This window comes from Nicotiana tomentosiformis, chromosome 11, assembly GCF_000390325.3.
Source record: "Nicotiana tomentosiformis chromosome 11, ASM39032v3, whole genome shotgun sequence".
NCBI classification, from domain to species: domain Eukaryota; kingdom Viridiplantae; phylum Streptophyta; class Magnoliopsida; order Solanales; family Solanaceae; genus Nicotiana; species Nicotiana tomentosiformis.
This window is the reverse complement of record NC_090822.1, coordinates 11,640,743-11,654,753: the sequence shown is the minus strand read 5'-3', so window position 1 is coordinate 11,654,753 and position 14,011 is coordinate 11,640,743. Positions and strand designations below refer to the sequence as shown.

The following is a 14,011-nucleotide window of genomic DNA, read 5'->3' as shown; positions in this document are numbered from 1 at the left end:
GTAAGTCTTAAAGAAAAAGCGAAATGGCTTCCTAGCCACTTAAATTTGGTCGGGTTTTTTACAAGCTGATACATAAAGTTTCAATTATCTCATTCGAACAATCGAACTCATTTTTCCCGTCACTAATAAACACATTTGATCATTGACCATGTTCAGGTAGCGTCAGTTGATCCTAATCAGCAGGTCGCACGACGCATAGGAGCGTGAAAGCCTCTTTCCCAACGTCCAACGGTATAAAATGGGTTGTATTTAAGTATATTCTTATTCATTCTTTCTAAAATACCATCTTCCTCCATTTTTAAAATTTGAAGCTCCATTCCTCAATTTTGTAAAATCTGAAGCTCCAATTCTAATTTTTTTCTTTCTCCGGACCATGAAAATGATAAAAAGTTGTATATTGTCATTGTGGAGTTGAAGCTAAGTTTTGCATCACTTGGACCAAACGAAGCTTGATCAAAACGAGATTAACATATAATATAAGGAAAAAAAATGGGTGAGTGATTTATGATCGATTTTGGAAGGGACCCAAATTTGTTGAGTTATGGTTTTCAAGCGACATGTAAGACCATCCATTGGTCATTTGATGACTGGATGGACACGTATGGTCTCTTGTCAATTGTGTTTATTAGTTGCGGAAAAAATGAGTTTGAGTGTTTAAAAGAAAAAGTAAAATGTTTATGTATCGACTTTTAAATACCCAACAAGTTTAAGTGGGCAGAAACCATTTGGCGAAAACAAAATAACAACAATATAAAATATTAGGAAAGAGAATAATTTTAGATAAAATTTCATTTACCATATTGTATTAGATGTAATTGGAAGATCCTAGTCTCCAAATAACAAAGGATATAACACTTATGCAATAACGCTCTCCTGGGATTTCAGTAGCGACAAGAGTTTGCTTTGCCGACCTTAAACTGAAACTGAAACTGGGACGGACCACAAAGTTTGAACTAAGGATTGGATAGGGGCCGCGCGAACGCAGGCCCCCACTACCACAAATTATGACGTAGGCTCGACCACTTGGGCCGACCTTAGGCTAGCACCCCTCCAAAGTGCAATGGAGGTCACAAGCCTAGGCCATGAGTCTTTTTGATCGCCCATTGACCCCGTCCAGGTAAGTATGTTATTTTGTCAGACCAGCTCATATTTTATTCTACAGCATTTGTTCATTCTCTGTTTGTATTGGCCGGTGTGGGATTAATCAACTAATGAAGAAAGAGAAAACACTCTCTTTACATTTACAAGATCTTTTTTCTAAGTATGTCTTCTCAACCCTTAAATGTGTTCCTTTTTTATGAAATACATAATATTACAACGTGAAGAAAAATAACATCATAATGTATTATTGTATTCTCTATAAAATTTGAGACACAATAGTGCTTTTATCTTGTAGTAACGGGACTCCAGAAAGTAATACAAAAAGAAACCATAACTTTAAAATATTTCCCTTTTGTGCTTTAGGTTGTTTTCATAAATAGACAGTTTCTCATTTGGCTAGAAAAGTGCACAATGGCACCAATAAAATTTTGAAGTTCAAACTTTCAAGTAGAGAATTCCCAGAGAAGTACTAATCAGAAATGCGGATCATAGTTTGAGCTAGCTTTTGAGGTTGAGATAAGTCGAAGGATTGGACGACAAAATTTGATCTATGATATCAATTCTTTTCCTTGGCGAGCAATACGATAGTCGCCCGACTAAAACAGGGAGATAAATATTGCCTTGTCTACTATAAATACGTCCATATTCTAAAGCAAGAGTCTTTCTTCGTATTCATTTAATTGAATAGTGAATATTACTTGAGTCAGTAACATTTTTGTAGTCTACCGTATAATCTAAACGTTAAAATATATACAAATAAAGCAATACAAATTTAGATTTGATTTGGTGGGGTGCGCCAGGCCCTTGCAATAGTGCAACGGATGGGCGACACTTGAGAGCCCAGGTAGCAAGCTACCTTAATGGACTCTCCCCCTTAAAAAATTAAGTTAATATCGTGTGAAGCAATGACTCACATATCAGATATTAAACTGATAAGAACAGATACTACACTTGATCTTAGCCAAAAGGCCGAGAAAGGTATGCTTTACCTTGTGCACGGCCTTCCGCTTTTATATCAGTCCTCTCCTTTCTGGCTTTTGTTAGCTCTCGATGTGGGATTTCCTGCAGATTGGAGAATTTTATGTTTCATATATGCGCCTTCTCCTTGCCTGCAAGGGAAAGGAAAAAAGTTATGATCTGAAATTCTGTTCTACCATGGTAAATATTTACTCCCCATATTTATGCCAAGCAAAGTAATTTAACCATAGCGGTTAAAAAATAAAGTGAGAATACATATACGGTCAGACATCTTTATTACTGTATTGTTATATAACTACTATTAGCTATAAAAGCCAATTTTTTTTATGGAATCAATTATGTTATGTTATAATAGTAGCATATGTTATCTCTAACAGTACTTCGCTATAATAAACAAAAATATTCGAAACAAATGAGTGTGTTACAAAGAGGTTTTAATGTATGTGATAAATGGTGTATGAACGACCGGGGGTGCCGGTAAGTTACGTTCTACCAGTTGGCCGAAATTGAACCTCGTCAATTTTCTAAACCTTAATAAATACTAGCAAACATAAACTAATGGAGATATTTCTGAGATAATTACCCAAAAGCCTAACAATTTTTTTTCTTTAGCTTTGTTTACATTAGATAAAATATTTCATCCTTTGGGGGTGTTTTCCCATCCGGTGTCCGGTACCCATATTGGAATACCGACTATATCCGGATTTGCGCCACGTACGGCCCCATTCGGGGGGAAGCACTCCGTATTAAGAATTTTTCCATACTCATGGCTCGAACCCGAGATCTCTGGTTAAGGAAAGAGCAGTCCCATCCACTGTTTAATGCACCACATCCTTCGGTAAAAACCTAATATTTGCAATAACATACACATGGTTTAACAATACAAGTATCACCAAAATAATGTTTACATGTATTGAAGTAATAACATAAATCAGCCACTTTGAACCCATAGAGAGTGATACAACTAACAAGAACTATTGTGGGTCTAAAATTGACATGCTATAATAAGGGTTAGATCAATTCACAACTAATTTTCTGTTTCACCTTACAAATTCCAACCCATAAAAAAGGCCAGCTAGTGATAAAATAATCAAAGCCGAAAAACGTCATAAATAGCTTTTGCTTGCAAGAAGATTGCATAGTAAATGGAAGCTGCAACAACAAAGGTATAATTTTCATTAAGGGATATCAAAATTTAACAAAATAACTACATAAGTAAGTCAAGAGGGGTCAATACATAGTAGTATATATACATAAAAAAATATTTTTACCTATATAAATAATATAATTTTTCATATCAACGTGCCACGTAAAAGACCCAATTTTCCAGCCAACTAAGAAAGGGCCGCTCTCGAGCTGAAATAGGGCTTGAGGCCCAAATGTTTGGACTTACGATTGGACAGGGGCCGCGCGAACACACGGCCCCACTACCACAAATTATGACGTAAGCTCGACCACTTGGGCCGACTTTAGGCTAGCACCCTTTCTAGAGTGTAATGAAAGTCACCAGCCTAGGCCATGGACCTTATTGATCGCCCATTGACCCGCCCAGGTAAGTATGTTATCAAGTCAGCCCAACCCAAGTTTTATTCTACAGCATTTGCTCACTCTCAGTTTATATTTGCCGACGTGGGATTAACTACTGAAAGAAGTTACATAACATCTTCAGAAAGAGGTAAATAAAATATACATTATATTTTCCACACCAAAAAAAAGATTAATGCGAGAAAACAATGAGATATACAATTTCATCCTAAGATGTATTTATTTTTAAAAATATTATCGACAAGATTTCTTCTAAATATGTCTTCTCAACCCTTTAATGTGTTCCTTTTTATGAAATATAATATTACAACATGATGGAAAAAAGACGTCGGTAATGTATTATTGTATTCTCTATAAAATTGAAACACAATCATCAGTGCTTATATCTTCCAGAAATGAAATTGTTTTTTAGTAACTTGACTCCAAGAGTTAATACAAAATGAAACCATAATTTTAAAACATTGCTCTTTTGTGCTTTAGGTTGTTTGTATGTCCTAAATTACCAAAAACCTCCGTTCTTCATCTAACTTTTTATGTTGAAACAGTATCAACGTGAAAAATCACCCGGCTTAAAGGTGCAAAAATTACGACCTACCACATATGATTTTAAGCTTCAACTTTACTAAAACAAATGAGCCAAAAGTACATATTCAACTCTTATCATACTATATTATAAATAGGAAGCCCCTAAATCAAAAGTTAAATTACGAAAATGTACATCTAAAATTAATTGACTATTTTGACCTTCATAAAAAAGGAAAAAATATAATTAAATAAAGAATTTCAGCCATACTATTTAGTATTAATGCCCGAGAGTCCCTTCAAATTTTGTAATATTCACCTTTATGCCCGATAGTCTCATCCACTTCCTACATCGAAAACTTATCAAACCACGTTTGAACATTAATCACATGTCAAGTTTAAATAGTGAGAATTTTATGCTCATTAAGTGGAGAAAGCATGAGCTATTTACACCTCTTACTGGATCATTTTTGTCAATTCTTATATTTTTGTGGTGTATCCAGTTGATAAATTTGAAAGTCAATGCAGCCACCTCTTGAATATAAACACTGCAGACATTCTTCTAATGGTTAGTCTTCTTTTTGAATGTTCTCATATACTTATTTTTTCTCCTTATTGTCTTCTTATGGTAGTTGAAATTGAAACTAAAATGGCAATAGTTATTATTTGCAAATTGAAGTGGTAATTAATAAGTTTATTATCAGATGCCTCACACTTAATTTTGCATTCTTAAAACCCCATGTCTAATTAATCTTTTGCTTCAATTGCTTAGTTCCAGACATGGAGTTCGAATTAAGTTCTAAGTTCGATAATTTCTTTTCTTGATCTTGTGCTTATAAGTGTATTCGATGCTTTTTCATTAATAAGGGGAATAAAAAAGGAGAAGGGAAACACATTTGTCCAAGGAATTGGAGAACTTCATTAACTTGAATACTAATCTTATAGCATATGACTCTTTTTTTTTTCCTGCTGCTAAAATTATAGCATATGACTCTAAATATTATTTTTCTTAAAAAAAGGACTCTAAATATTATTAAAATCTACGCACTAATTTTTTATTTCTGGATTAGCATGTTGTTAACTCATTTTTTTTCTTTCTAATTTCCTCTCTAGAATATTTATGCCTTGAGAAAAGTTTGCTGAATATACTAACCATGTTGGTTCTTCTTTTCCATTTTTAGTTCGATGTGTAAGGTTTGCTCAAATTGGCTATACAATTCATATTTTTAACTAATTATTGTATCATTTTGCGCATTTATTGGAATTTTTTTATTTTCTTTTTGTTCTATTTTTATTATTGTTGGTTGCTTTATACTTAATTGGCATTTTTTTGTACAAACATCTTATTCTTACATTCTTTCGGAAAAAATATAGTATGTACGAAAGAGTTTCAATTTCTATCCATATTTGCTATATGGATAATTTGATATTGCACTTTCAAAAAAATACTAATGTCAATCCGTAAACAAAAATTCTTGTTATGATAGGGCAATCGTTACCCAGAATGAGCATATTCTGAGAATATCATCTATAAAAAATTATTAGGTGAGATATATGATCATATAACATGATTGTACCTCATAAAATAAAAATTAATATAATTAGAAACATATCTAGCTAACCAAATAGAATTGTTTCCCTTCACAACTCAAACTCTATCCAATCATTTTGAGCACATAACTATATCATTTTCGCCATTCGTTGTTTTCGCCTTGCATTTTTTCTCTTCAATTTTTTGTATGATATATGCTTGACATAGCTTTTTAAATAATATTTATGCCATTTCAAAAGTTTATACTCATAATATGAAATACACGTGCAACGCACGTGTCCAGAAACTAATAACCTAATACACCTCCACACCTTAACTACTCTTGTTTATCATGTGAAAACTACAAGTTACTCTAACTTGTAAACTCATACAATAATTCAACTACATCGTTTTGAATAAAATATGAATACAACTCAATTCCTTAATACACATGAACTAGACTGATTCAAGTAGCATATGAACTAACTCTACAGTTTGCTCTCCTGCACGAATAGACTTGATCAAACGACTTCAAGTGTATTGTAGACTGAAAATTAATGCTCCTTCGTACTCTGTAGGTGTGTAAAAAGGATAGTCTTGAACAGTCCTTGAACAGAGTATTTAAGTCGTCACAGCACCCTGATACTTGAGAGTCCTAGGCACAATCAAACTATAATCAACATACAAGTCCTGAGGTCATAAGGACTCCTCAAGTTTCGTCACCATAACTTCCACAAATAATTTTTGATTCATCCAAAGAAAGTTAATTGCCTTGTAAGGAACCTTTTGCGGCCGCAATGAGAACCTGGTTCTTAGCACATGTTTATTGTAAACACTTGTTAATCATTAAAACACACAGCTCAACAGTATAAATAGACAGTTTCTCATTTGAGAGGATATATAATTCCTTCATACAAAACTTTGAGCTCGTAGAGTCATACAAATTTGAGTTAAATTTTCATAAGACGGTTTGAAAAAATACTGTTAGATCAGTTTAGTGCAATATGTGGTGTTTTCTTGCGAAAGATGAAGTTTAAAATTTGATCAAACTATAGTTCAAGCCAAAATTTGTCTTTTTATTGAGACGTGGTGCCAGACTAACTTGCGTGCAACTCGATTATTTCACTGACTAGCTGCTATCTTCCATCATTACAATTCACAGGTATCGATAACTCTGTCCATTAGGCTCGAGCAGATAGAAAGAAATTATGTAATGTTTTCTACTCCGGCTAGAATTTGAACCTAAAATCTCATGATTCTCCGGTCCAAACCTTGTGTTCTAATGGAGACTGATTATCCAAATCAGCTGGACACCTTACTCCAAGAGGTAATCAAGGGCGGAGCTAGAGTGTCGTGAGCGGATTTCGTCCGAACTCAGTAGTTTTGGTTCGAATTTGTATTTATCTTTAAAATTCCATGTGAATACACATAAATTATTAATTTCAATTTAGTAACTTAAAACGATTAGAATCCCGAGCTCATAAGCTTGGCTCCGCCTCTGATAATACAAAAAGAAAGTAGCTTTGCGTAAGAAACGTAGTTTCAAGATGCTAAAAACTACATAGTACATTTATTGGCAAATATTGCTACCAACATTCTTTCCTTCTTCACCATGTAAATGGTGAGCCAAGAAATGTAACTTCACTTTGACCAAGAATTTTTGTAAATGGCTTAAAAAAGTGCATAATGACATCAATAAAGGGTTGTAACTGGATTCAATGCTGAAATATAATGTGAAGAGTATATATTTCATATGATCAAAAGATACAGGAGAGTAAGTAAATACACATATAGATAAAGAAATATGAGCAATTTTGTGCTCATAGAGAGAGAACTAACATAAGCTACAACAGTGGACAACAAAATTTGAGCTACTGCAGTGAAACTTAAAGATGAACTTATTCACTAGTTTTGTTTTAAATCTTTATTCTCCTTGCCAACCAGCTTGGCGCGCTCTACGCTCCCAAACGGACGTCAACTTCTTTTCCTTGGCAAGCAACACAACAGCTCTTTCTCGCCCGACTTCACAAGTTTCGGTGGTAGCAATGCATTTCTCAGCCTCCTTTTGGTACTCAGAAGCTAACCTTCTTGCCTCCACAAAGGTGATGTTCATATGATGCACGTGTTCCTTGTCGACAGCTTCCTGCAACTTCAGCTCTTCCGATAACAAATCCACAAACTGTTTCTCCATCTCCTCCTTTAGATCCGGATCATCTTTGCCGCAGTCTGATGCCAATGAGAAACATTACAATGTAGTGTGTCATGATTTCCGTTAAAAACAATCTTTTGCAAAGGTAACGAACATAAGCAATACATGGTAAAATGGAAGAAACTAGGTAAAAGAAAATCACAACTGGATCTCTAAACTTCTCGACTGGCCCCGAACACATTTCTTGCATTGTAATTTGTAAATTACATATAGCATCTGTGAGCATGTTCCTTAAACCAAAGAAGCTTTTTCCATGTAGTTTCCACTCTTTCCCACTTCTAAGACTTTCTGGTTTAAGCACTATATACCCTTATCTGAGGATCCATAATTATGCTGTATGAATTGACATGCTGCAGAGAAAAGATTTTAGGCAGCGTGTCTCCATATTATAGACGGGCAGTGTTCACTGAGCAAAATAGCTTGGTTTCAGATCCAAAAATTATACTCCCTCCGTTTCAAATTAAATGACATATTTCGCTTATCGAGAATCAAACTGTATAAAGTTTGACCAACATTTTAAAATATATTTTTTTATCATGAGAAAAATTGCAACTTATAGTATTTCTCGTATAGTTATTGAATATCTAAATTTTAATTTTAAAATATTGAGTTGAGCTAATCCAAATTAACTTCGAAGTTTAGTCAAATTGACTCTCAATAAGCGAAATGTGTCATCTAAATTGAAACAGAGAGAGTAGCTCCTAGTCAGAATTTTGAAGGAAAAGTCTTCAATCATTTTAGGAGATTAAGTATCCATTTATCAAGGTGATAATCAATTTAGCGTTATTTGTCACTATGATCTAATGATCCTTATCCGTAAGGGATATTGTTTTCTGTATTCATCAGGATGCACTGGGATATGCATAAACATAGGATATGCTATCGAGTGGTACTGTTCTCTTATTATAGACAACATCCTAAGTAACATCCGAAGCTGATTTTCATCTATTTTCAATCATATGTATCTCAATTTCAGACTTGCTAACAAGCAGAAGGATAGCCTTTTGGTACACATGGCCCCAATAATTTTACTAAAGGAAGAACATATTCCGAGTTTTATTAAACTGAGCATAACATGCATTTTTGAGGAGAAGAAGAAAGTGTAGCTCACCTGTAATGGTAAGATTCGCCAAGCCTGCACAAGAGGAAACCAAATGCGGGATTATGTTAGCTTAATTGGTATTTAAATTTCCATGGGACTTCACCAGATACGTTGTATAGAAACTATCAGAAAGACTATATAAGAGCAAACGCATGAACAGTAGCATAATCCCAGATGATGTGAACTTCAAAATAAAAGAGGAATATAAACAACTAGCTTTACTCAATATGTCAGCACAAGGATCCATCAATTCATTCTTTTAGAGGTTGCACTGAGAGGAAGACGAGCGTGATAGAGCAAGAAGATGGTCGGAGTGAAATAACACATCAAAACAAGTGCAGAATCCCATCACTAAATATTTGAAAGATCTTCATTCTCCGTTTCTACACTTCCACTCCATTTCTCATACGACATTGATGAAATTCTAACATTCACATCATTAGACAGCAGATAATACTTTTGCATTGTGCTGGATCTCACCAGATAAAAGAAAAATAATAAATACCGCAAGCATTAGGATTTCTTTCCTTTCCCCATTTGCCATTTTTTTTCTTTCTTAAATCAAAGGGGTGGATTTTAGAGGATAAAATATACAAAGCCATCAACCAAACAGCCCCGACACACAGTTTAGTTTAACAGCTCGACCAGATATAGAAACCATAACCTTTCAGTAAAGTCTAAGCAGCTAACCGTTATTAGGATCATAAGCTTGGAGCCTGAGATCTTTAAAAAAAAAAAAATAACTTTCCTTGGTACGCCTATGTTTCAGAAGCATCAATGATCACATTTGCAACATACAAGAATATGAAAGGACAAACGCAGTAGAAAAGGCGCCAACAACTTTATAATAATGTCTTCTCTACATAAATGTCTTTTAGGATCTCCAGCCTCAGTTAGGGCATAAAAGAACATTGCAACATTATACAGACAAGAAAGTATGCAAGTATCCCTTGCAACCTAACTCCTAGTGATACACGATTTAGAAAATCTTTGGTGTAAATCAATGATATTATTTGTTTGTCAGCTAGTTGTGAACGATGTTGACCAAGAGCTAAGATGGAGGGGAAGTTTGGGAAATTAAAATGTATGAGACCAGGATAGGAGAATGTGGAGTGTAGAGTGATTTGTGATCGGCAGGAAATAAATAAACAGCACTGTATGTGAGAGAGGATAGGCTATGGTTGTTGTATTAGCTCTATTCTTCACACACCCCTGGATCTGATCTCTCATCCCCATTACACAAATCACACTCCTTATGCTCATACCTGGGTCCATACATACTGTTACGATTTCTCAAACTTGCCTCCATCTTAGCCTCTTGGCCAATATCGTTCATAACACAACTGCACATAACCAAGTAAATTAAAATTATGAATTTCAGATCAGGTCTACCAAGATGTACTCATACTGGAAGATATCCCTTCCAATTTTAAGAATCCATGGTCAAATTTTCGGATTGTATCCTGGTGCCGATCTTATCCATGGTCGAATTTTCGAATTGAGAATCTTATCCATCATACCAAAATTGAATGTCCCTTGCAAAAAAGAGAGGATTCCCTTACTAATGTAACTTTACGAACAAATCATTATATCCCCATTACATGTTTCTGTGCATAGTTTGTTATCATATATCAGTAAAAAAGAACCAATGAGGAGGTGCAGTGCTTGGTACTTCAGAATTACATCCGCTTCTCAAGAACCATTGAAAAGTGGATCCAGGACGGAGACTCTGCATAGTACTTCTTTTAAAACCACGATTCAGAATGGAAGCTTTACGCCGTACTTCTTAAGGCATTCAGGAAAGAACATAAGGATCAATTAATGAACATCAGCTAAATGTTGCATATAATTAAAGTCCTACATTCTCCAGCCCTTAGTTTTCAGCAAAGACAGATTCTTGAAATTCCACAACAATAATAACTATGCCTCAAACCGAAACTAGTTGGTGTCGTCTGCATAATCCTCTATACCCATTCCGCTTCACTCGGACCAACTTCATCCAAATACTCCATTTATTTTTTAAGAAAATCAGGCTTTCACTAAAATAGGAAGGAGCCATTATGTTAAGTGTGACAGAAAGATTTCTCTCATTTTCTTCATAGTTTGCTTAATTATGGGGCCAGAAAAGTAGAAACTTAAAGCGAGGCTTGATCAACAGACTCCAAAACCATGAAGAAAAAACCGTACCTGAGAGCTCTTCGTGATAGTACCTACCACAGCTCAAAAGTCTTTACAGAAGCACACAACTCGGGGAAAATATCCTATGCGGCATTCCCTTAATTGCTAAATAGGTACTTACTTTCCTATATGGTATCAGAGCCTCTCAATCAAAGCTTCACTTAAGCTTCTACTACATTCGATCTGACCTCAATCTTCTCGAGCAATAATCATAAGAGTAGCCATTTATGTTATCTAAACAATGTCTGATTTTGTTGGAGGCAAGACCTTCATCCCTACATTTTGCGAGGTGAAGAAGTTTTTGATAAGGTGTGAGGGGAACAAGTTGTTAATGAAAGCATTCATTCATCCGTTTTGCTTTCCTGGGTTTAACCCAAATGCAAAAGCAGAATAAACCCCATCATGCAGCTTCATTTTTTAACCTGCATCCGATCCTAGCTTAAAGGATTACATTGACCAAAACCGATACTGAAGACAGGTTTAAAGAAAAATTCACTTCCTTCGACCTTTTTTTATTTACTTGCTCTCACATAACCAAAAATCACATCTTTGAACACAATCAGTGCAACAAAAGAGATAGACCAGAAGGGTCATTAGGCCAACCAAATCCACTAAAAATTCTATAATCTGCTTCTCACCGGCATCCTACCTTACCAAGAACCAATGTGTTAAACTTGCAACCAAAGAACAGTTTGTTTGCATCAAAAGAAAACAATGAACAGGATAATTAAGGAGAGTAATAAATCTTTAACATGCAACCAAAAATCTCCCCTCAATCTAAAAATTATAATAAAGAGTTTAAGTTTTATGCACCGACAATGTAAAACATATTTACACAATCAGATCACTTATTAGGTAATTACAGGTTTACCGTAACTAGCTATCACATGTTAAAAAATCACTATAAAAAATCTACACGCTATCAGTGCATAAAACTTAAATTCATAACCCTCAATCCAACCTCAATCTGAGAAACACACCAAAGACAAGATCCTCAAACTTGGCCCTCAAAACTTACAACAAAACTAACACCAAGCAAAATAATGAATCAAATAAAGAAACCCCAGAAAAGGAAACCAAATAAAAACTTATAAAAATATGATCTTTAAATAAATAATGCATAAAAATAGGATCTTGGATCTAAAAAAAGCTGAAAATCACATACCAGGAGCAACTTCAAGAAGTGAAAGTGGAGGAGAGCAATCACATTTACAAGGCAAACAAGATTGAGCAGCTTTTAACCTTAAACCCTTCTTAAATTTCCAATAAATAGCAGGCCCAGATACACAAAGAGCTGAAACTACAGCAAAAATTACTAAACAACATCTTAAGCAAGTCCCAGATTGCCTTGCCATTTTTTTTCTTTTTTGGTTTTTTCTTTAGCTGAAGGCAATTGGAACTGAGATCTATAGGAGAAAATGGATCTACTATACTAGTACTATAATGGGTATAGTTATAACTGAGTTTTTTCACATTGATAAGATGTAAGCTAAAATGGGTATTTAATTTACTATAGTACTGATACTTCAGATCCACTTTCTTGAGTCAAAGTAGATATTGAAGGTGTTAAACTAAATTCTCAATTGGATTCATATTTTTTTAATGGGTGTAGTACTGTGGGTTGTGGTTGACACTTAGTTTCACAAATTTGTTGAAAGTCCACCGTCAAGTTCCTTTGCTTCTATGTAGTTTCCAATTTTTGTTTTTTTTTTTTGTTTTCACTCGTTTCCTTATTTTGCGTGGTATTGTCTTTTAATGAGTTTGGTTTTTGTGCATTGATTATGTAAATTACATAATTAGGTTATTTAAAAGGTTTTTAGTAATTTTACTTGACAATATTAATTGATAATTTAAAATAAGTAGTAAGTAATATATTATAACAATTTAAATTATAATAATAGTATAAAAGTTCATTAAACAATCCTTAATTGCTAGAAGTAACAAGAGAAATAAGACTTATATAATCGAACTGAATTGCTAGATTCGATTCAATTATACCCAGGGACAGAGCTACAGTAGTGGGTGCGGGTTCGGGTGAACTCAGTGATTTTTTCCGGAACCTTGCATTTGTATTGAAATATTTATTAAATCTATATAAATATATACTGCTGAACCCAATAGCAAAAGAGGTCTTGGTTCAACGGTAAGGGTTGTGGGTTTGTTGGAAAAGATGGGGGTTCGATTCCCCCTAGAAACAATATTTTATTTTAAAATTTAGAACTTACACACTTAAATCTCTAGCTCCGCCTCTGATTATACCCATCTTACTTCTTTTGTTCAATGGGAACGGGTTATGACTATTCAAGTTGATCCCTCAATCGTTCCTTTCTTTCTTTACCTTAGAGTAGATTTGATTGGATTGAGGCTACATACATTGTTTGGTTTAGTATATACAGAGTTATGTATTTGTAATACCTTTTATTTTTCTTGTCGGATAGATTCTCAAACGTGATATTACGTACCTATAAAGAGAAAGACCTTTTTGGCTTTAGATTAAGATATTTGAATATGAATATATAGCAGATTATTTTAAATATAAACAGCTGAAAATTAAGATTATTTATTTTCTTAGCATATGAATGTATATAATTTATGTTTTTTTTTAAAACTAAATAAATATAAAGTTCAAACAAAGTTATAATTAGGTACTGCATCTACAAAAATATATTACGTAATCTTAATTTATATGGTGGTATAAAGAGAATATTTATTTGATGGAGTAAAAACGAGCTACAACAATAATGACAATTGTACGTCAATGATGATAGTATGAGGTGGTGATTGGTGGTGATAATAGTTAGTTGAGGAGACTGGTGATAGTAGTTCTGAAGCAGTGGCTAGAGAT

At 34.2% G+C, this 14,011-nt stretch overlaps 1 protein-coding gene and 3 non-coding genes across 4 annotated transcripts; all 4 read right to left on the bottom strand.

Moving 5' to 3' along the window:
• Nucleotides 1-964: 964 nt before the first annotated feature.
• On the bottom strand, nucleotides 965-1,125 carry LOC138902155 (U1 spliceosomal RNA). Its single transcript, XR_011412480.1, has one exon. It is a non-coding gene; the product is annotated as a U1 spliceosomal RNA (small nuclear RNA).
• Nucleotides 1,126-1,887: 762 nt separating this feature from the next.
• On the bottom strand, nucleotides 1,888-2,083 carry LOC117280148 (U2 spliceosomal RNA). Its single transcript, XR_011412487.1, has one exon. It is a non-coding gene; the product is annotated as a U2 spliceosomal RNA (small nuclear RNA).
• Nucleotides 2,084-3,478: 1,395 nt separating this feature from the next.
• Nucleotides 3,479-3,639, bottom strand: LOC117277579 (U1 spliceosomal RNA). The gene has a single exon (XR_004507880.1). It is a non-coding gene; the product is annotated as a U1 spliceosomal RNA (small nuclear RNA).
• A 3,760-nt stretch (nucleotides 3,640-7,399) lies between these two features.
• LOC104099663 (uncharacterized) lies at nucleotides 7,400-12,819 on the bottom strand. Its single transcript, XM_009606717.4, has 3 exons — nucleotides 12,332-12,819; nucleotides 8,998-9,021; nucleotides 7,400-7,903 (listed from the first exon to the last, which is right to left on the bottom strand). Exons 1-3 carry the CDS (start codon nucleotides 12,519-12,521, stop codon nucleotides 7,602-7,604), a joined length of 516 nt encoding a protein of 171 aa, XP_009605012.1. The 5' UTR covers nucleotides 12,522-12,819; the 3' UTR covers nucleotides 7,400-7,601.
• Between the last annotated feature and the right edge of the window lie 1,192 nt (nucleotides 12,820-14,011).

Coding starts and splice junctions, on each gene's coding strand:
- LOC104099663 (XM_009606717.4), bottom strand. CDS start 12,521: ATGGCAAGGCAATCTGGGACTTGCTTAAGATGTTGTTTAGTAATTTTT. Junction 9,022..12,331: donor ACTTCTTGAAGTTGCTCCTG/GTATGTGATTTT, acceptor CCTCTTGTGCAG/GCTTGGCGAATCTTACCATT. Junction 7,904..8,997: donor GGCGAATCTTACCATTACAG/GTGAGCTACACT, acceptor CATTGGCATCAG/ACTGCGGCAAAGATGATCCG.